The sequence below is a fragment of the Musa acuminata genome, chromosome BXJ1-2 (assembly GCF_036884655.1).
Source record: "Musa acuminata AAA Group cultivar baxijiao chromosome BXJ1-2, Cavendish_Baxijiao_AAA, whole genome shotgun sequence".
Classification (NCBI taxonomy): Eukaryota; Viridiplantae; Streptophyta; class Magnoliopsida; order Zingiberales; family Musaceae; genus Musa; species Musa acuminata.
In genome coordinates this window covers 24,604,170-24,630,082 of record NC_088328.1, presented here as the reverse complement: position 1 = coordinate 24,630,082, position 25,913 = coordinate 24,604,170, and the positions used below count along the sequence as shown (strand labels likewise).

At 42.8% G+C, this 25,913-nt stretch overlaps 6 protein-coding genes, 1 long non-coding RNA gene and 1 other non-coding gene across 12 annotated transcripts; 4 read left to right on the top strand and 4 right to left on the bottom strand.

The window, feature by feature from the left end:
* Positions 1-260: 260 nt before the first annotated feature.
* Positions 261-3,383, top strand: LOC103975883 (flavanone 3-dioxygenase 2). 3 transcript variants are annotated; one of them, XM_018822652.2, is made up of 5 exons: positions 261-577; positions 657-904; positions 2,013-2,122; positions 2,197-2,337; positions 2,450-2,797. In XM_018822652.2, the coding sequence occupies exons 1-5, from the start codon at positions 380-382 to the stop codon at positions 2,626-2,628; spliced, it is 876 nt and encodes a 291-aa protein (XP_018678197.2). In that variant the 5' UTR covers positions 261-379; the 3' UTR covers positions 2,629-2,797. The 3 variants fall into 3 exon arrangements, with proteins under 3 accessions (XP_018678197.2, XP_018678196.2, XP_009389277.2); XM_018822651.2 differs by having other exon boundaries at positions 267-577; positions 2,013-2,337; XM_009391002.3 differs by lacking the exon at positions 2,450-2,797 and adding an exon at positions 2,907-3,383 and having other exon boundaries at positions 279-577; positions 2,013-2,337.
* A 5,467-nt stretch (positions 3,384-8,850) lies between these two features.
* Positions 8,851-10,333, bottom strand: LOC135612819 (B3 domain-containing protein Os02g0683500-like). Its single transcript, XM_065109534.1, has one exon. It carries the CDS (start codon positions 10,128-10,130, stop codon positions 9,129-9,131), a length of 1,002 nt encoding a protein of 333 aa, XP_064965606.1. The 5' UTR covers positions 10,131-10,333; the 3' UTR covers positions 8,851-9,128.
* A 1,172-nt stretch (positions 10,334-11,505) lies between these two features.
* On the bottom strand, positions 11,506-16,087 carry LOC135612814 (uncharacterized). Of its 2 annotated transcripts, none has more exons than XR_010487109.1 (3): positions 15,705-16,087; positions 13,773-13,847; positions 11,506-12,613 (listed from the first exon to the last, which is right to left on the bottom strand). It is a non-coding gene; the product is annotated as an uncharacterized LOC135612814 (long non-coding RNA). The 2 variants fall into 2 exon arrangements; XR_010487108.1 differs by having other exon boundaries at positions 11,506-12,592; positions 15,705-16,083.
* Positions 16,088-17,441: 1,354 nt separating this feature from the next.
* On the top strand, positions 17,442-18,696 carry LOC103975886 (heavy metal-associated isoprenylated plant protein 44). Its single transcript, XM_009391005.3, has 3 exons — positions 17,442-17,772; positions 18,027-18,102; positions 18,252-18,696. The coding sequence occupies exons 1-3, from the start codon at positions 17,590-17,592 to the stop codon at positions 18,566-18,568; spliced, it is 576 nt and encodes a 191-aa protein (XP_009389280.2). The 5' UTR covers positions 17,442-17,589; the 3' UTR covers positions 18,569-18,696.
* A 596-nt stretch (positions 18,697-19,292) lies between these two features.
* On the top strand, positions 19,293-19,998 carry LOC135612804 (heavy metal-associated isoprenylated plant protein 45-like). 2 transcript variants are annotated; one of them, XM_065109510.1, is made up of 3 exons: positions 19,293-19,350; positions 19,433-19,508; positions 19,591-19,998. In XM_065109510.1, exons 1-3 carry the CDS (start codon positions 19,303-19,305, stop codon positions 19,911-19,913), a joined length of 447 nt encoding a protein of 148 aa, XP_064965582.1. In that variant the 5' UTR covers positions 19,293-19,302; the 3' UTR covers positions 19,914-19,998. The 2 variants fall into 2 exon arrangements, with proteins under 2 accessions (XP_064965582.1, XP_064965576.1); XM_065109504.1 differs by having other exon boundaries at positions 19,298-19,508.
* Positions 19,999-22,169: 2,171 nt separating this feature from the next.
* On the top strand, positions 22,170-23,869 carry LOC103976348 (WAT1-related protein At5g07050-like). Its single transcript, XM_009391544.3, has 6 exons — positions 22,170-22,423; positions 22,503-22,682; positions 22,774-23,014; positions 23,189-23,347; positions 23,420-23,571; positions 23,675-23,869. The coding sequence occupies exons 1-6, from the start codon at positions 22,242-22,244 to the stop codon at positions 23,814-23,816; spliced, it is 1,056 nt and encodes a 351-aa protein (XP_009389819.2). The 5' UTR covers positions 22,170-22,241; the 3' UTR covers positions 23,817-23,869.
* LOC135612801 (uncharacterized protein At4g13230-like) lies at positions 23,848-24,748 on the bottom strand. Its single transcript, XM_065109496.1, has 3 exons — positions 24,549-24,748; positions 24,353-24,466; positions 23,848-24,269 (listed from the first exon to the last, which is right to left on the bottom strand). Exons 1-3 carry the CDS (start codon positions 24,666-24,668, stop codon positions 24,060-24,062), a joined length of 444 nt encoding a protein of 147 aa, XP_064965568.1. The 5' UTR covers positions 24,669-24,748; the 3' UTR covers positions 23,848-24,059.
* Positions 24,749-25,179: 431 nt separating this feature from the next.
* TRNAG-GCC (transfer RNA glycine (anticodon GCC)) lies at positions 25,180-25,250 on the bottom strand. The gene has a single exon. It is a non-coding gene; the product is annotated as a tRNA-Gly (tRNA).
* Between the last annotated feature and the right edge of the window lie 663 nt (positions 25,251-25,913).

The following is a 25,913-nucleotide window of genomic DNA, read 5'->3' as shown; positions in this document are numbered from 1 at the left end:
CAACAATCCCCCTTAAAACTTTTCACAGGAGGTTCAGCGGAGGTTACAGTTAATTGTGCACGGGTCAACGTTAGTTCTGTAGGCGGGTCAACATGAAAAGACATAGTGGTTACAACTATTGAGTCGGATTGGAGAAGAGTTTGAATGGGAAATATATATTTTAATTAGCGTGATCCAGATAAGATGAGATATTATTTATATATTTATAGTGGTATCAAAATCAATAAAATAGTCTCTTTCTGTTCATTTTCGTCAAGTCCACGTTTCACCGCCATAGCGTCCTCGACCTCAAGATTCCCTGCTCTCTTCTTCCTCTCAATCTTCTGCCTCTACATATCTCGGTCTTCTTTCTCTTGTGCTCTCCGTCTTGCTTTGTCTCATGGCAGACCAACTTCTTTCCACTGTCAGCCACCACAGCTCCCTCCCCGACACCTACGTCAGGCCGGAGTCGCAAAGGCCACGCCTCCACGAAGTCGTCCGCGACGCCAACATCCCCACCATCGACCTAGGCTCACCAGACGTGTCCCGGGTCATAGCCCAAGTCGGCGACGCCTGCAGGTCTTTCGGCTTCTTTCAGGTACATGCTCACCTTCTGCAACACGAGATAAATCTCAAGCTGCATGCTTTGACCAGTCTTCCTCGCTGCGTGTCCACAGGTAGTGAACCATGGAGTGCCGGTCGAGCTGATGCTGGCGATGATGGCAGTGGCTTCGGAGTTCTTCCGCCTCTCTCCCGAAGAGAAAGCGAAGCACTACTCCGATGACCCCACGAAGAAAATGAGGCTGTCGACGAGCTTCAACATCCGGAAAGAGACGGTCCGCAACTGGAGAGACTATCTACGGCTCCATTGCTATCCGCTCGAGGAATTCGTGCCTGGTTGGCCGTCCAATCCCGCTTCATTTAAGTAAGTCTTCTTCCCACCTCCAACTCTGTCTTCATGTAAGTCTAATATATATATATACATATATACATATATATATATACACACACATATGTATATATATGTACATATATATACATACGTATATATATATATATATACATACGTATATATATATATATACATATATATATATATATATACATATATATATATATATATACATATATATATATATATATATATATACATATATATATATATATATATATATATATATATATATACATACATATATATAATACAGCTTTCTCTCCGGTGCACTTATAAATAGGCTTTACAGTAAGCACAACGTAAAACTGCAATTCACTTGGATGCGACAGAAAAGATGGGGTTAAGAAGCTTTCGAATATATGATTTGACCAATGGAGAAGCTTTCGAAACCTGAGCTACTAATCTAGTTTGGACGTAATCTATATATATGATTTGACAATGGAGAAGCTTTCGAAACCTGCTTCTTTTAATTGCTGGAAAGTTGGAATGGTTTTCAGTTGTGTCAGCTTTGATGATGATCGAAGAACCAACATGTCAAAGCAGGAGGCCTCGATTGGTGAGCCATAACAATCATCGTCGATTTATCTCTTCTATTTCGTCTAGACCTTTGACGGAGATTTTGTGCGTCGAGCTTAGAACTGTGGAACTGCTCCTCTAAATGGAGACTTGCCACCTGGATTAGATCCGACATCTTTTTCGTTTTGACAAGTAAAAGATGCAGAAATTTCAAAAGAAGGAAAAATAAAAACAAGTGGTGGAGGAACAGCCCTTGTTCCACCCCACCCACTCCCATCTGGTCCTTCATAATGATTGTGTTGTAGAATGGAAGATTCATTACACGGCGGAAGACCATGAGCATGCATACATCAACCACCAGCGTGTGAGGCCACAAGAAAGAGTTGGACTAAAAAAGGGGACTAGAAGCTAATGGTTGCAATGCATCACGAGCGACGTGGTTGTACCTCTAGTCAAAACAATCTTGATTTTTGTGTTTCAGATTTTGTGGAAATGATTCAGTAAGCGGAGCTGTTCTTCTGGTCTTCAAGAACTTAATGGTTATGGTTTCTTTCTCTCTCAGGGAAGTGGTCAGCGGTTACTGCAGGGAAGTCCGTCAGCTAGGGCTTAGACTCCTCGGGTTGATATCGCTCAGCCTAGGGTTGGAGGAGGACTACATGGTGAAGGTGCTCGGTGAGCAAGAGCAGCATATGGCTGTAAACTACTACCCGAAGTGCCCGGAACCCGAGCTAACGTACGGCTTGCAGGCGCACACCGACCCAAACGCCCTCACGATCCTTCTCCAGGACCCCAAGGTGGCCGGCCTGCAGGTTCTCAAGAACGGCAAGTGGATCGCTGTCAATCCGCAACCCGATGCCTATGTCATCAACATCGGCGACCAGCTACAGGTATCCATGTTTCTTTCGCGATATCATTTGAGAAGCAGTCTGTGGTCCATATCTGCTCTTCTTCTTGTTTTCTGGTCAATATTGTTTCTGTGTTACTTGGTGGCCGCTGAAGGCAGAAATCATGAACGACGCCATCCAAGCGAAATCTTTTGCTCCGATATGCCTTTTCGTCCCACCAAAATTTGTCACGGTCATTTGGAGGTTGCAGATGAAGTCAAACGATGCCATCCTATCGCCTCGGTTCCTGTGGACTTCTTATCATCTTGCTCTTATCCTCTCTGGAAAAGGTGACCAGAAAAAGTTGTACTGTTCCATTGCTCCTCTTTCAACAGCTCACGATCCAAAAATCGATTCTATCTCCCGTGAATTATCATTCTATTTCTAGCACCAGACACAAATCTTGAACATATTGAAAAGAGGACTCGAAGGGAAAAAAAAAAGAAAGAGATTTTATTATTTCTTTTTCTTGCGTAGATAACATCCGAGTCAATCTTTCACACTGACTCTATCTGAGGGTGGTATTTGCACTGCGATGAACGGTACTATAGATATGGAATACGTTACTGCAGGCATTGAGCAATGGAAGATACAGGAGCGTTTGTCATCGGGCTGTCGTGAACTCGGACACGGATAGGATGTCGGTGGCGTCGTTCCTTTGCCCCTGCAACAGCGCGGTCATCAGCACCCCCGAGAAGCTGGTCGTCGATGGTTCTCCCGCCATATACAGGAGCTACACGTACGAAGAGTACTACAACAAGTTCTGGAGCCGAAACCTGGATGACGAGCACTGTTTGGAGCTCTTCAAGAGCCAGCGATGATGCCCAGGAGGCAGGTCGTATGAAACAGTAGCAGTTGCCTCCTCCGTGACTTACACACACACGTTCGCTTTGTTTAAATCTAGTTTTCGTCGATGTTTGGTGAAGACTCTGTTAAGTGCGGAGCGGAAAATAATGGATGCATTTGGTCTTCTTTGTTCCGCCGCTGTATGATTACTATTTCTTTATCACTTACTTGGAAAACTCATAATAAAAGTGTGTTTACACCTATGTGTTTTCAGGTTTTAGCTCTGATCGATAGAACTATGAAGATTTAATCCTTTGAAGGTAGACTTTATGGATATTGAAATATTAACTTTATGATTATATATAATTTTGGTTTAGGACTTTTAATAAAGATAAAATTTATATCATAGTTCAAAGCTTGGATTATATATCAATAACGTCAAGCGTGAATATAATTCTCTTTGTACATTGACATCACTATAGATTTTGGATTCGGTGATAATATTCTTACGGATAAATTTTTTTAAAAAAAATCAAAAAGTTACTTATCACAATATTTAGATTTATTATTATTTAATTTTAAATTTTAATATTGAGATTTTTAACATAATAATAGCATAACATTACTTTATGCTTACACTCTCATTGCTTCTCCTCTTGCCCATTCCCACCGCGACCTCTCCTCTTCTTTTCACCCTCCCTTCTCCACCTCTTTGGGCACGAGATTGGTTGCCTGGACTCAGCCCATATAATTAGTGGATCGGGTCGAAACATGCTGGGCTGGCTCAGATTTTTGTGGGTCAATCCGCCTCGGCAGATGGAGGTTGTGAACTCAGAAGGAACGAGGCAGATGGAGACTCACCTCCAAAGGTGACTGCTCTTTCTTTTAATTTTCCACCTTACTGTTGGTAGTGGAGCTTTAATATTGACTGTGGAAAGGAGGAAGAATATGTCCTTTCAGCCAAGCTGGGATGTCGATGCCAAACAGAGGGAAACCTAAAAAACCTTCAGTGCTCCCTTTTTTTTATGTTTTTTTCCTTTTTGACTAACCCACGATAACCTGTAGACAGCAACACTTGTTGTTGAAGGCATATTATCTATCCACTTGGGGGAATTCATCTGCGAGGAAAAAGGTTCTTAGTTGTTCAACTAATATGCTTCATCTTCTTCTTTACCAGGCTACATGAAGGCAGAGTGACATGAACAAATCTTCCTCTTCTTTACTTGTTTCTATTATTGGCATCACTCTGATACCTCCGGAAGAACAGAAATATAATTGTAGGTTCAATAGTCGCCCCTGCCTCCCAATCCTTTTTATGGTTTAAGGTTCTCTCTCTCTCTCTCTCTCTCTCTCTCTCTCTCTCTCTCTCTCTCTAAGAAGATGCCTCTTTTATGAGCCATGGGGTCACTTTCACTTATCGTGCTAACTCGGTGGAGTACTCACCATCTTTTCTTTGTGATAAGTCTTATTCTAACATAAGTTCTTTTTGCAGGTTCTGGAGTTTACCTTGTCAACAGTGATATGGAATCTCCGCACCATGTTGTTAGTCCTATACACATCGAATGCTACATACTATTTTGGACGGTCTTCTTCATATACCAACTCAACTTCGCCTTTCCAACTATGCGATGAAATTTGACTGTATGAAACTCATCAACATATTCAATCTCTTCTCCCCTAATATATTAGACTGTATGATATACTTCTGCTCACGATCTTACTAATATCTTAAGATCTCTAGTCGTATGTGATTTTTAATTATTTTTTTCCAAAAGAAAAAAAAAAAACTAATGTGCTTCCGTTCCAAGCGCATTCAACTGTACCGCAACAGTGGGAGCTCATCAGGAGAAATCAGATAAGGCATGGAGCGCAGCAGTTGCTGACCTACTGCTGCAAGCCAAAGCCAGAACTGGATGATGGAGTCCTGGAGATGCATGGTCCACACACACACAGTTCTTCTGACGGTACCGACTGTTCATCTTTACTTTTTCTTTTTCTGCGTTCTGTGTACTATGTATGTTCAAATTCACCGGGTTGGCTTATCGGGTATCGCTTTTCTTTGTGCATGTCCTTCGATCGCATCTTCTCATGCATGCAAGGTTCGAATTGCTCCAAACTTTTGATCCGGACGACCTAACAGATGGACGAAAGGGTGGATCCGATGAGTCCTTCTCGACTCAGCTATCCGGACTTTGAAAGTTGTGTCTGAATCCTTCGTCGTCGCTGTGTCTATTTCACTCTTTCCGGCCTCGCCCCATATCGCCGAACATTTTTCTTCTTCTTCTTCTTCTTCTTCTGACAATTCCTTCACAAATTTCCACAACCGTACGTCTGGAAACTGAGAACAACGCAGTATCCAAAGCGCGTTCCAACTCACGACGTGGAATAAAGCTGACCATGGAGAAGCGTGCCTCCCCCTGTGCAAGATTAAAGAAAGGCAACTACGACGTGGTCCCTCGCAAGCCTCAGGCTCTCAGTCCTTGGATGGCCTCCTCCCCCTCTTCTCTGCCATACTCATAAATCGGCTCCCACACGCCTACAGACTCTTCCATGCCAACCCCCAACTCCACTTTAACTACCGCAGGGATCTTTATGTACAGAGATATAAATCAGCATACTCACATCTCTCCATCACACATACAAACAAAGGTGGCTAGGTAAAAAGGTTAAAGCTGCAAGGAGGCCGGTATAATGAGTTTGACTGTTGTATAATGCATGGGATCATGAGTGGAAGAAAGCACAGGAACAGTCATCGCACCACCATCACAGAGAGAGAGAGAGAGAGAGAGAGAGACGGTGGAGGAAGGGGAATGCTCCTAGCCGAAATATTTGCATCACATGGACTATAGCGACGTTGGCGAGGCGCATGCATGAGATAGAAAACAGATGCCGCCGAGGACTTGATGCACAGCGATATATGCTGCGCCCAAGCTTTAGCATCTGGACCACCATGGAAGATGAGGACACACCTACCTTGCCTTTTTCTCGTTGGGAGCTACTTCACACCATCTGATCCAGGGCCAGCTGTCGCTGTATCTATCTCTTCCACATGTGAGGGAAGAAGGGTGGTGTGTTCTCTGAGAGTGAGGAACTCGCCAGCCTTCTCCATAAATGATGAGCAATCATGCTCACGCGACGATGCATTCATAGCTTTGATGAACCTGTCAGTGGTCGAACCATCGAAGAAGAAGAAGAAGAAAGGCCATCTAAGTGAGCTCGGAGAAGTCATCTAAACTCATTCATTGGCTAAGCACACTATAATTAAATACCACGTATCCTGGTTGGTCCATCATCTAGTTGAAGTCTGACTTCATTGCTTGGTGAAGTACTGTAAAGGTCTAAGCATATTGTGCTGACTTCCATCAGCATCCAAGTTCTAAATTGTGTACTTTTAGAATGAAAACTTAGGAAATCCTAGAATCCAGGATCTATCACATGCATCAAATGCACATAAAGTACTCTCTCAAGCAATGGAAATTTCAATATCATGTGCAAGGATATTATGAGAGATATATATAAAAGCTACCAACCATTGGAAACTAGCATGATATAAGTGTTCTAGTAAAACAGAAAGGGCAGAAAAAAAAGAAAAAGGAGCAATAACTGACATGATAACTTCCAAATCTCAAAGATTAACATCTTGAATTCATAAATGTTTTGCTTCTTCAATTGATAAGGGAGGTAAGATGTATTGTAGAAACCTAAGCATGTTCACTTGACATTGGCCTTCCATTCCCTTCTTTCTTTGACAACATTTTTAAGTTCTTTATATGATCACAGATTTTCCATTCCCTTCTGCACTTGATCAAGTGTACCTTTTCTGTTCAAACTTCCAACTCAAGAAAGAATGTTCATCAAAGTATGCAGCAGAAAACTCATTGTGCTCTGTCAAGCTTTTGACAAGTAGTAGAAACATGACTTGTGTGCACCAACTGGTGAAGTATATGCAGAACAGATGCATAAAAAAAAACACTTTCTGACTCTTCATATAACATAGAAAAAGTATCATCATTCATAGATTGGAAACAAAAGAAATAATCCTTTTGTTATAATTATAGTATATGTAAATAAATTAGGTCTTTATGATATGGCCCTTGTAATATGGAAAATGAAAATTTTGGTAATATCAATATGCTGGCTTTTCATATTTGGATTCTTTGTAATCTCCACCTGAATCCTTATATGAGACATTATAGTTCAATATGTATGTGCTTAAATCAGTCAAGGGATGTTATGTTCATAAAATGCACTAAATTTCTTCAAAGACCAGTAATAATATTTATTTCCTTGGAATCAGATACTCACCAAGTGCATTGTTTTATGCAACTATCATTCAAGTGTAATGTCATAATTTAATTGTATTTATGCACATTTACAAATACATATAATTCTGAATAATTAAGGTCACCTATATTTCAAACATCAGCTAATCCAATGCTCAAAAACCTCTAAATTCTAAAATCATGTAAAACAACTCAATCATGTAATTATATGTTTTGCACTGATCTATTTCATTTGTCATGATGCTATCTTAGCAGCCTCTAAACGCGTCCTAATTGAATTCAATATTTCCAAGCGAATAAACAATATAAAGTTGCAACATTAAATCCAGTTTATGAACAAACAGTGGATATGAACATGAAAAACATACCACTGTCCTCTTTTCACATCCTAATTGTTACAAGGAATCAGTAATTTTAGTTAAGAACAAAAACATAACATGTTGTATGCATCACCACAGTCCAGGAAATATTAGTTAATGTTCAATAATCATCAAGGTATACATGCTGCTTCATCAAAGAAATGATTGATGTATGATGAGCCACTATAACTCTACTAATATCATGTATAGCTAGATTGAACTTGAATGAAAATGAGCTATTAAGAGGAATAAAAAAAACACATAACATTTTCTCTAAGGTGCAATTTCTATGATTGAAAGAGCTTAATTACCACCTAAACAAGGATATAGCAAAGTGTTTGAAGAATGCACTGAGGCTATGAGGGGGAGGGAGTATTCCTAATGTAAATGTACCTGTCAAGAATGGAGTCAATCTTGCTTCTTGAAAGAATCTGCATAACTTCCTCTAGTGATCTGCAAAGAATAAAGAAACAAGACCAAGAAATGGCAACCTGTGTGCTCAGTCAATCATGGAGATGAGAGAAGGGAGAACCATAATGCTTAGGCAAGATGTTTTTTCATGGTAAGAATTCCATGGTAGATGATTGTTGTTCTCTCTGATTTCTCTTCCTTTATCCCCCCTCCTAAATCAATAGTTTTTCTATTTGGTTAGTGACAAGAAAGCCAAACAATTAAACCTGTAATCGAACAAGACATCCTTCAGCCAAATTGATGATGGGTATCTCATGCAGAGCCAGGTGCAATCAAATCCAATTCATATGCGGCAGAGACAAAGCCTGGCTTACATCTGATGATCTTAATGAACTACATGAAGACACAGTACTTGGGTCCTCTCTTTCCCCACCACCTTAAAGAAATACTGATGCTGTTTCTTCACAAAAAGATGTAGAAAATTTGACATATAGCGGGGAAAGATGAATCAGTAGGACCAAGAAACAAGAAGGGATGGTGTGGGATTTAGATCTGACCTGTATCTTCTCCGGGCGCCTGCTGATGTATTTGAAGAAGGTGTAGCTGGAGAAGGAGCATCTGGAACAAACTAAGGTCACATGGTATGATGATACAGATTAATCAAGACCAAGAAAAGGTTTGAGGAAACAAGAAGCAAAATCTCATACTACCGCTGTTTATTACATGTAGGGCTTAGATAGAGTTCTCTGAATCCATGTTATTAGTTACAATTGCAAGAGAAGGCCGCGAATGAGAGCGAGTAAAGAATAATTTGGATGGATGCAAATTATTCCAACCCCTTCAACCAAAGAAATCAGGAAGTCGAGAACGGAAAGAAACAAGAAAAGGCAACTTTAAGTACTTCCTCACGTTCAATTCATTGTATATTTGTCCCCTACGATCGTATCTTTCTTCCTTAAAGATCCGGTGGTGAGTGTTGTTTCTTGTACACCGATGATGAGCCTGACGGCGTTGACTCGCCGGCCGTACCCGGAGATTGGAGGAGCGGAAGCGCAGCCCCAGGATGCAACTGCGGCACGCGGACGGAGTGACTGTGGCCGTCGTAATTGACACCGCCTCCGGATTCGGGGCAATCCAGAGTCACGCCGAAGAGCCGAACTCGCTTGACGGCCGGCTGGTTGCGAACGAGGGGCAATGGCGATCCGAGAACCACGGGGAATCCACTGCGGCCTGCCTGTTGCACCTCCATCTGCGGTGGCCTAGCCGCCGGCAAACTGTAGTACAGACACTGCCCGCCGCCCGTACCCAAGCTCGCGGCAGGGTACGTGTGGCCCTGCCAGGTGTGGCCGCACCCGGCCTCCGGTGGGATGAGGAGCCTGCCGCTCCATGGCCCGGCCGACCTCGCAAAGGATAGCTCAGGAAGTGGAATCCGGGGTGGGTCGCGGTTCTCAGGTCGTCGTTTCCAGTCGATGAAAAGGCGGTGGCGTCCCGCATCGCCGACGCCACGGCCGAAGGAGATGGTGTCCCCGGCTTGGAGGCCCTTCTCCTTGACGAAGCGACTCCAGCCCTTGGTCATGACGTAGCTCTGGCTGCTGCTCCAGTAGGAGTAGCGGAAGCGCCACGGCTTCCCCGTCCGGTCCTCGAAGCTCAGCAGCAGCCCTTTCTCGTTAGCCGACGTGTCCAGCGGGAAGTATTTCTCCGCGTGCTGCTTCGGGATCACCAGCCGGTTCAGCTTGCCGACGTCGCTGGGCGTCACGACCTTGTAGAACATGTGCTCCTTCTCCGTGGAAGCACAATCGCCGGCGCCCGAAGAATCATCATGCCACCGGAAAGCGGTCGACGAGGATGACGGCAAAGGATAGGAAGGGATGAAAGGGAGGTGTGTGGAGACCTCGACTTGCTCTTCTCGCCGATCAGTGGTCGAAAGCCTATCCCTTATTCCATGCGTGAATTCCATCTGATGGATTGAAGTCTCAGAAGACCGCCGGTGGTGGTACTGCTACCGACTCATCACCTGTACATCGCCAGATTCTGGTTATACAGGAACGGCCTCCAGAGAAAGAATTGGGTACAGCTTCACCACTGGTTTCGGTCAGAGAAGAATTGAAAGAAGATAGCTACGTTATAAGAGAAAGGGAGACCGATGGCAGCCGCTCCATAAAGTAATGGAGGAGATAAACCATAAGCCATCTAATTGAGCACATGTGAGCATGTCCTTATATATATATATATATATATATATATATATATAATGGGGTAGACTCTCCCATACAGCCAGTTGTAGAATAAACTGTCCTGAGCCTGATTTGCCAGTGTGACTCAGAAGAAGAAGAAATTGGAGAGAGAGAGAGAGAGAGAGAGAGAGAGACACACACACACACACACACACTGTGGAAAGATTTTGTCAATTACAAATGTGAATGGTATCTCTTCTGATGGTCACTATTGGGACGTCTTTTTTGGTTTTGCTTGTCATGGGCTACACATGGAGAACATCTAATGGAGGTAGGCAAAGAAGAGGCTGTGACAGTGATATGATTTCCTGTAGCATAGATTTTTTTTTTTTTTTTTTGGTGGTTCCAAAAATCTCAGTCTCCATGAATAGATACCGTAGAGCGTTTCTTTATTTTTTTTTCTCTTTCCATAATTCGAGAAAATCTGACTGTTTAAGCTTTTATGTTTGTGTTGAGTTGGAATCTTGAACCTATTTCATATTTTGATATTTTGTTGATATTTATGGATGTTCATTTCTCATTTGGATTTACGTTATATAAATTGAGTTGTTTATCGATTCATTATATTTTTTTAAATCAATAATCATTTGAGTCAATAGTGTTTGACATTCACGTCAAACAGCATTAATTTTAGCATCCACCTTGAACTCCGACTTTTCTCTGCATTGATAATAACCAAAAATCCCTAATCATATGACCATGATTATTCATTTTCGAAATTAGCTAAAGAATAACTTTACCATTATACTCTTCCGTACAAGTAAGATATGAAATACTTTTTATTAGAATTAACCACCGGATCAAAAGCTGAGAACAACCTAATACAACTTTTGCGGTTAAGTACAGAGAGATATGTTTCCATCTTAATCTTTATGCAAATGATATAGCTCGGTATTTTTATTTCGGATGTATCATAAATAACTCTACAATTGCATATATTATGATTCTAAACACATGCAATTGCTTTGTTGAATCTGATTGGTCGTGCAATCGAGAATAACCTTTAACACACATAAAAATCTATATCACCATATTCCCATGCTACTCGACGCTCATCAAATCAAATTTGAAGAGTATCACAACATGTACCAACTGAAGTGTAGACCTAAAGAGGGGCGGACGAGGGAATTCAGGGAGGTGGGAAAGGCTGATTCATGTCACCACTCAGTGCCACAGTTGGAGGGCTTTTGGATTTCCAGCACATTTGCCCAACTACGATATAAACATGTTTGAGGAATCAACGATTCATGTATACCAAAATAAATTGAATCCTCGTGCTATTTTCTAAGTTTATGATCGGAAGGTCTAACAAAAAAAAAAGAAAAAAAAGCGATAAATAATGTTTTTTTATTATTCTTTTAACACGAAAAAAAAAGGTCACTCTATCTGACGTGTTGTGTATCGTGTGCCAGTGACAACGCATCAACGGCTTGCAGTACTGTTGTACGTCTGACGCCTGTTATCTATAGTTTAATAATTTAATTCCCCTAAGACAAGTCCAATATTGGTTGATGCTCCCTTACTACCTGTCACCAACTGTTAATTGATGCTGAGCCAGACCTCACAGACACCGCCACCACCTCGCCGCCCCCCCCACCCCCATCCCTGTGGTCCTCTCCAAGCTACAGACCATATGACTTACCACTGCCCTTTTCCTGCACAACTACCAGTGTGCTACTTCAAAGCAGTAAACTTTGCCTTGGTTGAATGGTTCCATGTACTCGAGCAAGGATACCTGCAAGTCCGATACCCATTCATTCTTCACGAGTGACTGCACTTTTGAGTTCTCAGTCCATCTTCCCACCATCTCCTTCCATGGACTCACCTACGAAGACAGCCTGCACACACAGAGAGAGAGAGAGAGAGAGAGAGAGAAACCAGCATGCCTAAACTCTGATAGCATCTTTGGGTGACATGGTTGATGTCTTACCTCTTGTCATCCTTCTCTTCTCGTTTTCATGTTTCAGACTATTCTTTGTGTACCTGTGTACTGTGTTCTTTGAATAAAATATAATGGACCAAGTCCCTCCTTCCTTTTACTTGATTTTTTTAAAAAAGAAAAAACTTATAATATGCATCAAGAAGCATGTCTGCCATCGAAGCATGGCGCTCAGAATTGGCCACATCAGTCCATTAGCCTACTAGAATCTCATATCTTCTCCCTATGGCAGCATATTTTAAACACCTGCAATCAGCTCCTATGTCACTTCCAAAGAGTTGACACAGATGAACAAATCATCATCAGGTAAACACACACATCATCTCAGTTTGTGGAAGATAGTTATCAATGCATTCTGACGAAGAAGCAACTTATTAGCTATTAAAGAGGGTAGGAAGTTGCTCATGGGGCTTAACCCCTCGTTTAATGTTAAATTTTAGTGACTTCATGATTCAGTATATAAAATCAGCTGCAATTCTATTCATGCATTATGTTTATTCTACTTGAACTTCTAAAATGAGTTTACATGCGTATTGGCGGATGTAAGAAGAACAAAAGAGAACCCTTCAACTTTGGTATGCCAGAGTTACTCCCAGCACGCAGGGCATAGGACACGCAGATGAATAACAACCACACAGACATGTTCCCTTTAAAGAGCCAAGTGTGACAAGTTGAGCACTGACAACCAAAATTCCTTTCCTTATGGTTCTGTAGCTCTATAGTGATTTTAATGGCTATTTAATATTCATGTCATCTGTGCAAATATCGTACTGTCTATGTATTTGAGTGTACGAAAACCAAATCTTGCTTTATAGTCTGAAAAAGTTGTTTAGCAATAATTGTAAGAAGTAAATTGGAGATTTTCTTTTTGCTTTTTGACAATAAATCTAAACAATAAATGCTAACTTTTTCTGGAAACATATAAAGTATTTTCTTAGACATTTTCTTTCGTACAAAACAAAAAAAGGAGGTTTTTTGTAGCCAAAAAAACTTCTCATTAGAAGATCTTACATAACCAAAACAACATGAAAGTTCATAGAGAATAGTTGCAATTGATGTTCTAAGCACTCAATGTTCACAAATACACTTGCATCCTAATGCGGGTATATGTAAAGACATGCGCAGTTTATCTATAATCATTTCAAGTCAACACCTAGGGGTTCAGCAAAGACACTCTCCTCAATTACAGCACTGCTAGCTCACACTAACTTGAGGGGAACAGATACTAGACTACAAATGCATTATATTTGTCGTCTATAAGCTTAATCTTCCAGAATGATCAGGAAAAGTTTAAAAATTTAACAATTGATAATTCTTTATTTTACTAGTATCATTAATATGCTCCAGTGAAAATATGATCTATTACACTATTATTAACTGCAAACTAATGGTCACTTCATGTAGATAGCTCAAAAGGAATTCTTACCTTATCCATTGCATGGTTCCCTACAACAGCAAACCAGAAGCCATGAAACATCCCCACTGCCAAAGATGGAGAGACCTGTCATTGTGATACACTAATCAGAGCATAACATAAACCGTCAGATTGGAGTATGCAGATATACATATATAGATCAGATTTCTTTCTGAAGGTCCACTTGATGATACTACCATTACTGATCACCAGAGGGGGTCCGTTTGCTGAATGTGACAACTGAAGGAGCCAGCAAAATGATACAGTGCGTGCAGTGTTCACCTTGCGAGGTAGACAGCTGACCAATGTTGCTGTCTTCGTGCTTCGTTTCTATCCTGTATGCGCTATACAATGTGTGTGTGTGTGTGTGTGTGTGTGCATGGACCAGTAGTTCATAGCCAGATTGAGGTATGCTTTTGCAATGAAACATCCTGAAATGCCACCATTATTTTATTATCTTTACCTATAGATGTGGACTGACTTAGCAGTAGAGGTACAGTTATCCTGATATTGGGAAAAAGGAGGCACCAGATGGGGCATATCCATATCATAAACGATGCTACCATGTGAGTCGTGCCACTTGGAATGTCCCCAACCTCTCCCATGTCACTGAGACTGGCCACCAAACTCACAGTGACTCTTCTGGGTGTCAATGTTATGATCACTGAAGATGTGTTATGAGTCATTATGGCTTTGAAGAAGAAGGTTGGCTCATACCTCCATCCCTCGGTCATCACTTATTCAGATGAGCCCTATTGTCTTGTGTATGCATGCTAGTGTATAGCAGCATCATCATGTGCTAGCATGTCTACAGATCTAAGCAACACAACGTTGCAGAGAGAACATCCTCACTCCATCCTCTATCTGGCCCCTCTCTCATTTACTCCTCTTTTATTTGAACACGCCGAAATAGTTCTGCATGCCCGGTGGAGAGGTCCAGGCATGAAGTGCAGTTGCACACCCTACACCCCCCTAAAACCCTGGCAAAACAGCTGAGACTTAGCTGTTAGGTTGCCTTCTGCCCTCAGAGAGACAGAGAGAGAGAGGTTGAAAAGCTGCGGTTTCTGCAAGCTGTTGCTGGGGCTCTTGTCTTCCAGTGATTCCATCCATGAGCATGGTAAATTGCTGTGAATTTTGCACTACAATGGCATTCACGTGATGTCAAAGTGGCTAACATTCGACTGAAATTATTGTGTACGGCATCTCATTCTTCAAGAATCTCAATTCTACAATTAGTATAACAAAAACTAATAACTTCTTACATGCGGAGTGCTGTTCCATGGTAAGAAAGGGACATTCAAAAATAAAAGTAAGATTTTTCTTGATAATGTTAACGCATCAGTGAATTCCACATCCATATCTACCATAAAGCATAGTTAGTATGAGGTTAGATATGATGGACAGGGAGACCTTGTTAGGTTTTCCTTTGTTCTTGATCAAACCACATCCGAGGTTCCGAGGTTCTTTCAAGGACTTACATGAAATCAATATGAAATCTTAGAGCTGACATAGAGATTTATCTTAGGATACATCCAACAAAATTCTCCATGACACAAAACAACCTAAATAGTATGCCTAGCTTTAGCTGGGTCGAAAATTCCTTTTATAATAATGGATTTATTTAAGGATCGATCAGTCATCATAAAAAAAAGGACCAAAATCTCTATTTCTTTAACCCTATTTGAAACTGTTATCGACTGAATTGTGATAAGTTGGCCCATTGGCGTTGCGGGCTTGATTAATCAAGCCCATGTGTTCTACAGGCAATGGGACTGAGATTCTATGTCCTTGGCGGATCATCTAAAATTATTAATACAGGCACTAAATTAGCAACTTTAATCGAAGAGATTCGATCATAAACCTCACTGATGCAATCGGAAAACTAGTATTGATAAGAAGAAGGTAGGGAATTATGCTTAGATTGGGGATGAAGGCAAGCATTACCTCCATAGGAAGAAAGAGATGAATCATCCAACACGGTCTCCGATCCAATCGCCTTCCGCGCCCGCTCCGGTCGCTCAGATCCAAGATCAGGGCTCCGGCGGCACCGGGAGGAGCCGAGCGCGTTGGCGAGATTGCGGCGACGGAGGACGACGGGGCCCACCCATCGTGCGGCCGGGGCGACGCGATCGAGGAGGGCGGTGGTGGGGAGCCGCCACAGGCGAGTCCAAACACGGCTTCTTTAGCGGAATGGATCGAAATGGCTCCTCCGCTCATTTCGGTTACGCAATTAGACCGGGAGAAACGGAGAGGTAGGTTTAAAGGATATGAACGCGTCAAAATTTGTGTTGATGATCATCATCGTCGTCGTCAAAGGGAAAAGTATGCTCACGGTTGTCTAGCCCACTTAATTTGCATCAAATTATCTATTAATCAAGTTTAAATAAGCATAAGTAGGTAAATAGATAATTTGATTATCTATTAATCATCTGCACCGAATCTTGCGTAGGTGGAAACCATCACAACACGCAGTTGACGAAGCACAATGCGATATTGTTTGTGCTTCCCAACCAATAGGAAATCATGTATTTTCGTAGGAGGATTCAAGTGGAAGCTTGGAATCTGTTTCTTCCAATATTTTGCTGAACAAATGGAGCTGCATTTTATAGAATAGTAAGTAATATAGAAAGCCAAACCATTGGCTTTAGAGCATCAAAAGCTCCTTTCCTCAACTCTTTAGCTTTGCAGTTGCTTCCATTGTGTATGGCTTTGGAGGAAGGGCCAATTTAGAGCATCAAAACCTCCATTTTGCTCCACCAATTAGTAGGCTCTCTTCCTCAGTATTCCAATACATCAATGATAAGCTGATATGTGGCACTCCTATATATATTTGTTCTATAGGGAAAAGCAATTAGGTGTCCTTTTGTCACCACAGCCATAATGATTACTGATCATAATTATGCACAGGGAAATCATATTCCTTGCAGATAAAGTTGATGTCTTTGGTCAAACAACTAATTGTTAAAGATCCATGAATTAGTAACCAAGGCACTGAATCATTTATTATCCCTAGCACACAAATAAAGATTAGCTGCTTGAGCATCAGCTTTGTTTCTGCTGAAGTGTCCTCCATTCTTAACATAAGATACAATTAATATGCAGTACAGCAATTCCTTATCTTTTGATTATATATGTTTATTATCTTTAAAATTTGGTTGGAATAGAATCTAGTTCCAAAGACAGGCAATTTAGAAGTAGATCATGTGGAGTGCAGATCCAAGGCCTCGTTTTCTGCTGAAGCTACTGATTCCTCAGTAGACAGGACATATGGTTCTTGTGATGACAGTAGTGGAGCTTATTCTCCATTACAATGCGCTATATAAGCTTACTAAAAATGAGGACGAGTGGGTAATGCCCGGAATTACCCGTCAGTTTGCTTCCAGGCAGAAGGCATAAGTCTGATGGTGTCCGGAAAAGATTGAAAACGAAAAAGCAGGTTTAAGAATATTGTTCTTCCCTTTGCAAGCTCCAGCACTTGACTTCACCTAATCCATTCTCCTTCTCTCTGCTAGGCGTCTGCCATGTCCTCCTGTGGGGGCTCTTGACCCTTGATTCGTGCATTAATAAGGGGAGAAAGCCTTCGACACCAAGATATCATTCCCTGCACAAAGGATAAATTATTCCAAAGAAAATAAGCACTGAAGAACGAGCACAGTATCACGGTCCGGCAGCAGGAAAGAAGGCTGCTAGAGGAAACCACTGGAATCTTAGCAGATATAATAGTATATGATGTAGGGAAGCGATGCCTTGGCGGAACTATATCGTGCTGTCTGCATTCTACTAACTCTATCCCATCCCACTTCCAATTAGTTCTGCAATCCTGTGAGCCATGGGAAGAGTCTTAAGGTCTTTGCTCTCCACAATTTTCTCCGGCGGCGACGGCCACAGGAGTTACAATTACAGAAGTTACTTCTACAACACCAGCAACAGCAGCAGCAACACCCACTACCACACTGAAGACAATAACATGATCAATATGAGGATCACCAAGGGAAGGCCTCTTTCTTTGCAGGTTGGCTTTCATCCTTTGCTTCCCCGCTATTTTGTTTAGTTTCAAGGGAAAAATCTTTGTCCCTCTGTGTCAGCACAGAATCAATAAGCTTTCTCCGAGAGAATTCAATCAAAAGGATGCACGGTTTACTAGACCTGCAACATTTCTTCTCCTGGGCTGAAAGTTAGGAATCGTAGTAACCCACTTACTTTAGCATGTTCTTCGGCACTGTTCACTTGTGTTGTTTGCTTTATCTACTCTTTTCATCCTCGCAGACAGTGGAGCTAAAAGTGAGGATGTGTTGCACAGGTTGCGAGAGGATTGTCAAACACGCTCTCCAAAAGCTTAGAGGTGACTGAAATCATTACAATAGTAGTGACTTACATCAATAGCTCGAGCCTCAAATCATTAATACTCTTCACACGACATTTCATTCATTATTAAGCGCGTGTAAGCAAACCAGTGAAAGAAAGAGCCTTTTCGTTTTTCTCTTCTCTTAGGCATCGACTCAGTGGAGGTGGATTTGGATCTGGAGAAGGTGACGGTGATGGGGTACGTCGACCGGAACAAGGTGCTCAAGGAGGTGCGCCGGAGCGGCAAGAAGGCCGAGTTCTGGCCCAACCCTGACCTGCCGCTCTACTTCACGAGCCAAAAAGACTACTTCTACGACGAGGAGTCCTTCCGCGACAGCTACAACTACTGGCGGCACGGCTACAACGGCGACAACCACGGCCACATCCCGGTGCCGCAGCGCGGGGAGGACCCCATCAGTAACCTGTTCAACGACGACGACGTCAACGCATGCAGCGTCATGTAATTATGATAAGCGCTACATCTGGGTATATATGTATGGTCATGTTGGTGCACATGGACGGTGTGCTTGTAGCAGTTCATATATGTTAAGGAAGTTGTGTAACAAGCACGTATTTATCTGCTGTGGCCAAAGGTTTAATATGGACTCAGATCTATGATAGATCCAAAATTCATTGTTAGTATTGTATATAATAATGGATTAACAAAGTATCAAAAGTATATTAGCTTAAATAAAAAAATTAGAGCCAAAATGATTCATGTTTCAAATTTGAAGAGAGAGAGAGAGAGAGAGTTCCTTCCAATTGCCAAAACTTTCTTTTCTTGACCTTGGATCGACAAGTGGGCTTCACTTTGGCATAAGATTGGTCCATGAATAGTGAATCAGATTCATGCAAGTGTGAGGCTTAGTTGCATTATGGATAAATAAATGTCAGCCGTAGATTTGGCCAATAGGGTTTCTTCACCTATTACCATCTCCACGTACACTTGCACCCAAACTAAACTCAAATTATGGTCATCATCGCGGATGATTACTCCATATAAGTATATGGCAAGTGGGGCTAATGCTGATATGATAGATTCAGCCGTCCCAAGAATTCCTGTGTCATTATCTTTTCATTATTTACGGATTTAATGTTCCGAAAGCAATGTATCTTTTGGTAAAAGTGATTAGATCCTGCCACCTCTTTCTTTATATACGGCCCTTTCCCTGCTCCCGACGCTCCCACCCTCCCAGCCATGTTTAGATTTCGACGGCAGAAGACATCCACGTCCGATGCATTGTCCGTAAGTGTCTTAATTCATGCTTACTCGGTCTTTTGGCTGCTTCCTGCATCTACGTGCTCTTGTATCCATCGCATGTCACAAGATCGTGGAGCTGATGGTTCACATGGACTGCGAAGGATGCGAAAGGAGAGTACGAAAAGCCATCTCCAAGCTAAACGGTAGGAGGTAGCAGACTTCGTTTGCAAGTCTCTGTGGTCATCAATGGAGAAATGCCGCTAAGTGGAAGCCTTACTGACGCAGGGGTGGACACAGTGGAGATCGACATGGACAAGCAGAAGGTGACGGTCACGGGCTACGTGGAGGAGAGGAAGGTGATCAAGGCGGTGCGGCGCACGGGGAGGAAGGCCGAGCTGTGGCCGTTCCCTTACGACGCCGAGTACTACCCGTTCGCGCTTCAGTATCTGGAGGACTCCACCTTCTCCTCCACCCACAATTACTACCGCCATGGATACACCTCGACGGTGCATGGATACTTCCCTGACCCCGCCTACTCCATGATCGTCGATGATCATGCTTTTGCGCTTTTCAACGATGACAACGTTCATGCATGTGTGATCATGTAAACATCGCATGTATTTGATATAGTCATTGGGCTTTGATCAGTCATAAAACAACCACTAAAATAATAACAGCGATTTTGATAACTCAGAGGCATGTTTATTTATTGCACTTTCCATTTCAGATCAAACATCATAGTCACATCATTCCCGATGCCTTTTGCATTCCCAATCTGCATGTGGGTTGTAGGAATGTTCGATTCCTCAATCAACAGAGCATCATCAAGATCTGCTTATGACAACAATTCACTCTGTATGTTGCTGCAGGATGCAGTGGGCAGCAATGGTGACAAAACCTGCATCACTGATTACAAACCTATAATCTCTTTTCTCTTTTCCTTGTTGTAAAATTGTGCATGATATTTTTTTTTTCGTGTCATCATGTTGTTCGTCATAACCATTTTATAGGATAAGTGTTGGATAAGAGCAAATTGGCAATCTGAGCTTTGTTGCAAGTTGGGATCATATCCTGTTGCTTCAAAAGCAAATGGTTCTCCTCTGCAACTAGCAGCCTCCGTTTTATCTGCCATAAATCAAGTGTGATATGGCACTGAGACATGGAAGGAGATACTTTGTGCCATGAAGAGTTGGGGGAGGTGTAACCATAAGAATGGTGGAGGAGAATGAAACACCAAGCTGCATGCATGCTGGATAAAAGAATATAAGTTGCTCCGCTGTGGTCCATTGTTTTGAGAATCTCATGCCCTTCAAGGACACTGACAGATATCAAGTCGCAGGTGAAGAGAGAAAGTAGAAGGATTACATAAATAAGAGGCAGTGAAGAAAAGATAAATGTGCAGAGTTAATGTTCTGAGGATGCTTCGACTGATGTGTTCTGAAAAAGAAAGAAGGAATTTATAGAAACAGAGAGACAGAGAGAGTGATGGAAGGCAACACAAAGGAAGCATATATTTGATGCCTCAGAGAATCGTACATGAGGATTTGATGGGATATATCAGAGCGACCCATTGGATCAATGGTGCCATTTGCAGTAATACAATTGGAATATAATGTCCACTATATCTCGTTGCACAAAGTGGGCTTACGATTGAGCTCAGAACTCAGCACCTTGCCCTTTTCAAGATTCTCTCTGATCACCTCACAAATGGGAGCCAAGTAGAATCACCTTTGGTTCTTCTGAGGAATCCTTAACCTGGATTTAGAATGGGCCATGGCACAGGTGTTCTTGCCTGCAACAAATGATTTCACATGGCTGATGTGCTTGAAACATTTGTTGATTGAAGGAGCTCTCTCCATGTCTCTTCCCTTCGCATCAGTTCATTTAACATGCGATTGCCAAGTCAGAAACATCTGTATTCCCAATTCTTTCTCCAGTTGATGAAGTGGGCTAATGGTGTTGGCAGTGTCATGACACTGTTTCATTCTCACCTAACAATTAAGCCATCGATATCTATCATTGGTAAGAATATTAAGAGTAAACAATGATAGCATCATGAGCTGCAGCAATTTCCATTACCCACATTACAAGTGCACATCTTCTCGGTAGAGATTTCAAGAACACAGCTCCAACCAGAGTAACATTTACGGGCATTGCTTCCATTCAAAATATGGGGCTCTGTTTGAAGCAAGTGATGTCAAACGCAGCAGTGAAGTTAGAGATAACAACTGGATCTGTAGGTGATTGCTTTATCCAGATCGGAAATGAAGAAGTAGCACTAATCTTCTCTCAAAGACAGTTATCCAATTGTGGATGGTAGATTACAACAAGATCCAAAGCCGGTGTCTGTCTTGATGTCGGATGAGCTTCATTATCCATATGTGCTAACTTCATAGGGATGTGAGACACATTGTGTTGACATGATGCTGATGAGATATGGATGTGGTTTCATAAGTGAGACTCATGCGGGGTCGATCCATTGGACTTTTGATGGAGCAGCCACATGCTCTGTATGATCTTCTTCTTGTGGTTCTGTAAGCTATAGTTCATTCTCTTCTGCATTCTCTTCCATCAACTCAACATGGATCATTGACACATTAATGCCGAGGAGCTTTTCCTGTGTTCACGTTGTTCATCTGCTGTAACCGGAATGACACTGCCAGCATTATGAATTAAAGGTTGCTAGTTCTTGCAAGGAGAGCCTTATCGACATCATCTCATCCTGATCTGCCTAACATGTACGCGTTCCATCAATGGAACTTGAATCCTATTCCTGATTCCACTTCATCTCTCTTTAGCAATATAAGAGAGCTCAGCAATAGTGGCCTTATTGCACCACTGAATCTGAACTCCACCAACTTGGCTGCCGCAGTGCTACAGGGCTTTCTTACTCTACAAAGAAGACAGTCGCAGCGAGCGAGCCATTTGGCACAGAGATGAAATCCACGGAAGCTTGTGCTCCCTACCTTGGCATTGTTGTGGTCCAATTAGCATATGCAGGATCCAACATCCTCTGCAAGCTTGCATTAGAGCAGGGACTAAGCTTCCTTGTCTTCGTCGTGTACCGGCATCTCATCGCTTTGCTCATCTTGGCTCCTCTCGCTTATGTTCTCGAGAGGTTCAAACACCAGCCTGCAGTAGTTTCTGATGTCCTCGATGTGGCTTCTTGTATCTGCTGAATCACTTGCTCGTTGCAGGAACCGGAGGCCCTCCCTCTCATTTCCTCTGCTCGTGAAGGTCTTCATTCTGGCAATGTTTGGGATAACTATTCACCAAAATGTGTACTACCTCGGACTGGGTTACACTTCTCCTACCGTCGCCAGTGCCTTGAGCAATGTCATCCCAGCTCTCACCTTCATATTGACAGCTATCCTGAGGTTAGTACAGGGACTGCTTTGAAGCCCCTTGGAACTCAGATTCTGCAATGAGCTGCAAGTTGACTGGAAGGGTGCTGCGGTGTCTCTTCAGGATGGAGAAGGCCAGCTTGAGGAGTGCCAAGGGGAGGGCAAGGATTGTGGGTACCATCTTTTGCATCAGTGGTGCCCTAGTTTTCACATTCTGGAAAGGCTTTCTGTTGGAAGGCTTTGTCAAGAGACCTTTGATTGAGATGCATGCCGAAGGTGATGTGCATCACAAAGAAGACTGGCTTAAAGGCTCTGTTCTTATCCTAACCAGCTACATCGCATACACTGCATGGCTTATTCTTCAGGTCACGGACCTCTCTCTCTCTCTCTCTCTCGCTCGCTGTAGGACATAGCAGCATAGAAACACATCTTGAATTATCTGAAAGGTAGAAGATAATGCAGACATTATAAAGTCATTTCATGTGTTCTTGATGAGAGTGAAGGTGCATCAGACTGAAACCAGTGAGCATATATCTCAGGCGATCATCTGTGAGGTCTATCCAGCCAGACTATCATTGAACACCATGATCTGCTTCTTTGCATCACTGCAATCTTCTGCAGTTGCACTCGTCTTCGAAAGGAATGCTGCATCATGGAGACTGGATTGGAACCTACAGCTCCTCACCATCATCTATTGCGTATGTTCTCCCGTCTGCCCTGCCCAAAGAGTAGTATCGTTCAGCGATTTACTTCCATCAAACTCTGTGCAGGGAACTGTGATCTCTTGCCTCACATACTACTTGCTGACGTATTGTATTGGTGAGAAGGGACCGGTCTTTGCCGCCACATTCATCCCACTGCAGCTGGTGATCGTAGGATTCCTCTCGGCCTTCATTTTCGCCGAACGACTTCATATTGGCAGGTGAAGGATCGGCACAAAAGAGTATTAACAATGCTTGATATCATTTAGATTTAGTGATCCAACACTAACTCCTCTGTTATCTTTTTTCTTTCTTTCCTCATAGCTTGATCGGGGTATTCATCATAATTGTGGGACTCTATTGCGTTCTCTGGGGAAAAAGCAGAGACTCCAATGAGGAGGACGAGAAGAGTTCTATTACGCCATGTTCAGAAATATTTGTATCTATGAAAGCATGTCAACCCTAATAAGAAGTCAGAAATAAAAAGACAAGAAAAGTAAAGAAAAGAAAATTCATGACTTTTCTACTTATTTCATGAGTTCATGCCAATGGAGTTGAGTGGTTCCAATCCATAATTCAGTAACAGAGAACAAATGGATCTCGCCAAGATTGACTGAGCAAACGAGGCTCAGCAATAACTACGACCTTACACATTGTTATTGAAACATGCACACTGCTCGGTGCTCTCTGAAGAAAGATAAAAGCCGTGCTAGTGTTTGGCGTCCATGGCGCGCTTGGTGTTCTCTGCGCCGTCCTTGATGCTCTGCTTCGACTCTTGAGCCTTTCCTACGACTGTGTCCTTTATCTTCTGCATGGTTTCTTTGGCCGACCCCCACGCACTCTGCGAGACTCCCTTTGCTCTTCCTCCCTGAACTGAGTCGATCACATTACCAGCTGCCTCGATTGTTTTGTCAACCACCTGTTAAGAGGAGGAAGAAGCTGAGTCTGTGTACGTTCCAAGATTGCCATTCCGGAGAAGTATATGGTGAGACCATTTAAAACCTGATCAGTAGCCGCATTAATTTTCTCCCTGACGTTCTCGGCTGTCTTCTTGATCTCTGCACTCGCGTCCTTGATGTTCTTGTGAGTCTCTTTAGCATCCCTTTCCGCACTCCCCTGATCGACAACAAGCAGCGGCAATACATGAAACCGTGCAGATATCACAAACTGATGATATCAGTGTCGAAATCATTATAACCTGCAAACCCCTCGTCGCGGGAAATGCAAGGAATCTTGGGCTCCGGGAGTTGCATCTGGCCATGGATGCTGCAAGGTGGAAGGACTTGGACATGCTTCCAGTGAGAGAAATGATGCCCATACTTCCCTTGCTCGTCTTGGCTGCTTTAGTACTACTGTCGAAAACAATAGAGAAGAAAGGTAGACAACCGAGTGGGTATGGTTGATGAAACCGCACCATTTTATAGTGGGTGGGGGGGAAGGAGGAAGAAGAGGAAGAACGCGAGGGAAGCATGGGGGCGTGTTGACGGTTTCCTTGCAGTTTGACCCGGCAACTGCGGTGCAGAGCGGTCTACTGATCCTTGCGTTCGTCCTAATCTTTGGGTAATCACTGGCTGCATGCCTTTAATTTTATCAAATTAAGAATTTATGGAAAATATTTTTTCCCATAAATTATTTTGTGTATTTATGAGGTCTTTCAAAATTAAATAATTTTTTTCTTTTTCTCTTTTGATGTTTGGAAATATTACTGGAAAAATTAGAGTAAAATCTTTTATTTTAATTTGTTTTCCAGAACAATTAAAAGAAGAGCCAACTTATTTTTATTGGTTTAGTTTGATTTCATTAGTTAAAAATGGAAGAAAAAAAAAAGATGCACCAGCCGGGAATCGAACCCGGGTCTGTACCGTGGCAGGGTACTATTCTACCACTAGACCACTGGTGCTCAGATGAAATTAGGTTATTTCATTTTAATATGTTTTATTTAATCGTAGTTAGTCTGCTACATCTGAAAGCTCTGCTCCTATCATGGGCTTAGGGAGCTGGAGACGCGAGTTTCTGGGATCGCTTGGCGTGGCGCTCTGATCGCTGGGTGCGGTCGGTCGGCGCTCTGGTACATTTTACGCTTTTGTTGACGACACAAAAAGATCGCGAATAGTGTGCTACGCACCTTCGCTGCGGGGGGAGCGGAGCACTGGTAGCGCTAGGCTCGGTGGGCGGTGGGCGGTGGGCGCCGATAGCGCTCTGGTACATTTTACGCTTTTGTTGACGACACATAAAAAGATCGCGAATAGTGGGCTACGCACCTTCGCCGTTGGGGGTTCGCTGGTGGCGTTCTGGGCGCTGGGGTTAGTGGGCGCGGAGTGCTAGTGGCGCTCTGAGCGCTGGGGTTGCTGGGCGCTTGGGGTGCGTCGGCTGGGTTCGTTGGGCGCTGGGGGCGCCGAACGCTGGTGCATTTTACGCTTTTGTTGACGACACAAAAAGATCGCGAATAGTGTGCTACGCACCTTCGCCGCGGGGGGAGCGGAGCACTGGTGGCGCTGGGCTCGGTCGAGGTTTTGGGGAACTCTACCTCCTCAAATGGACCACCCTTCTCGTCCTTCCTACC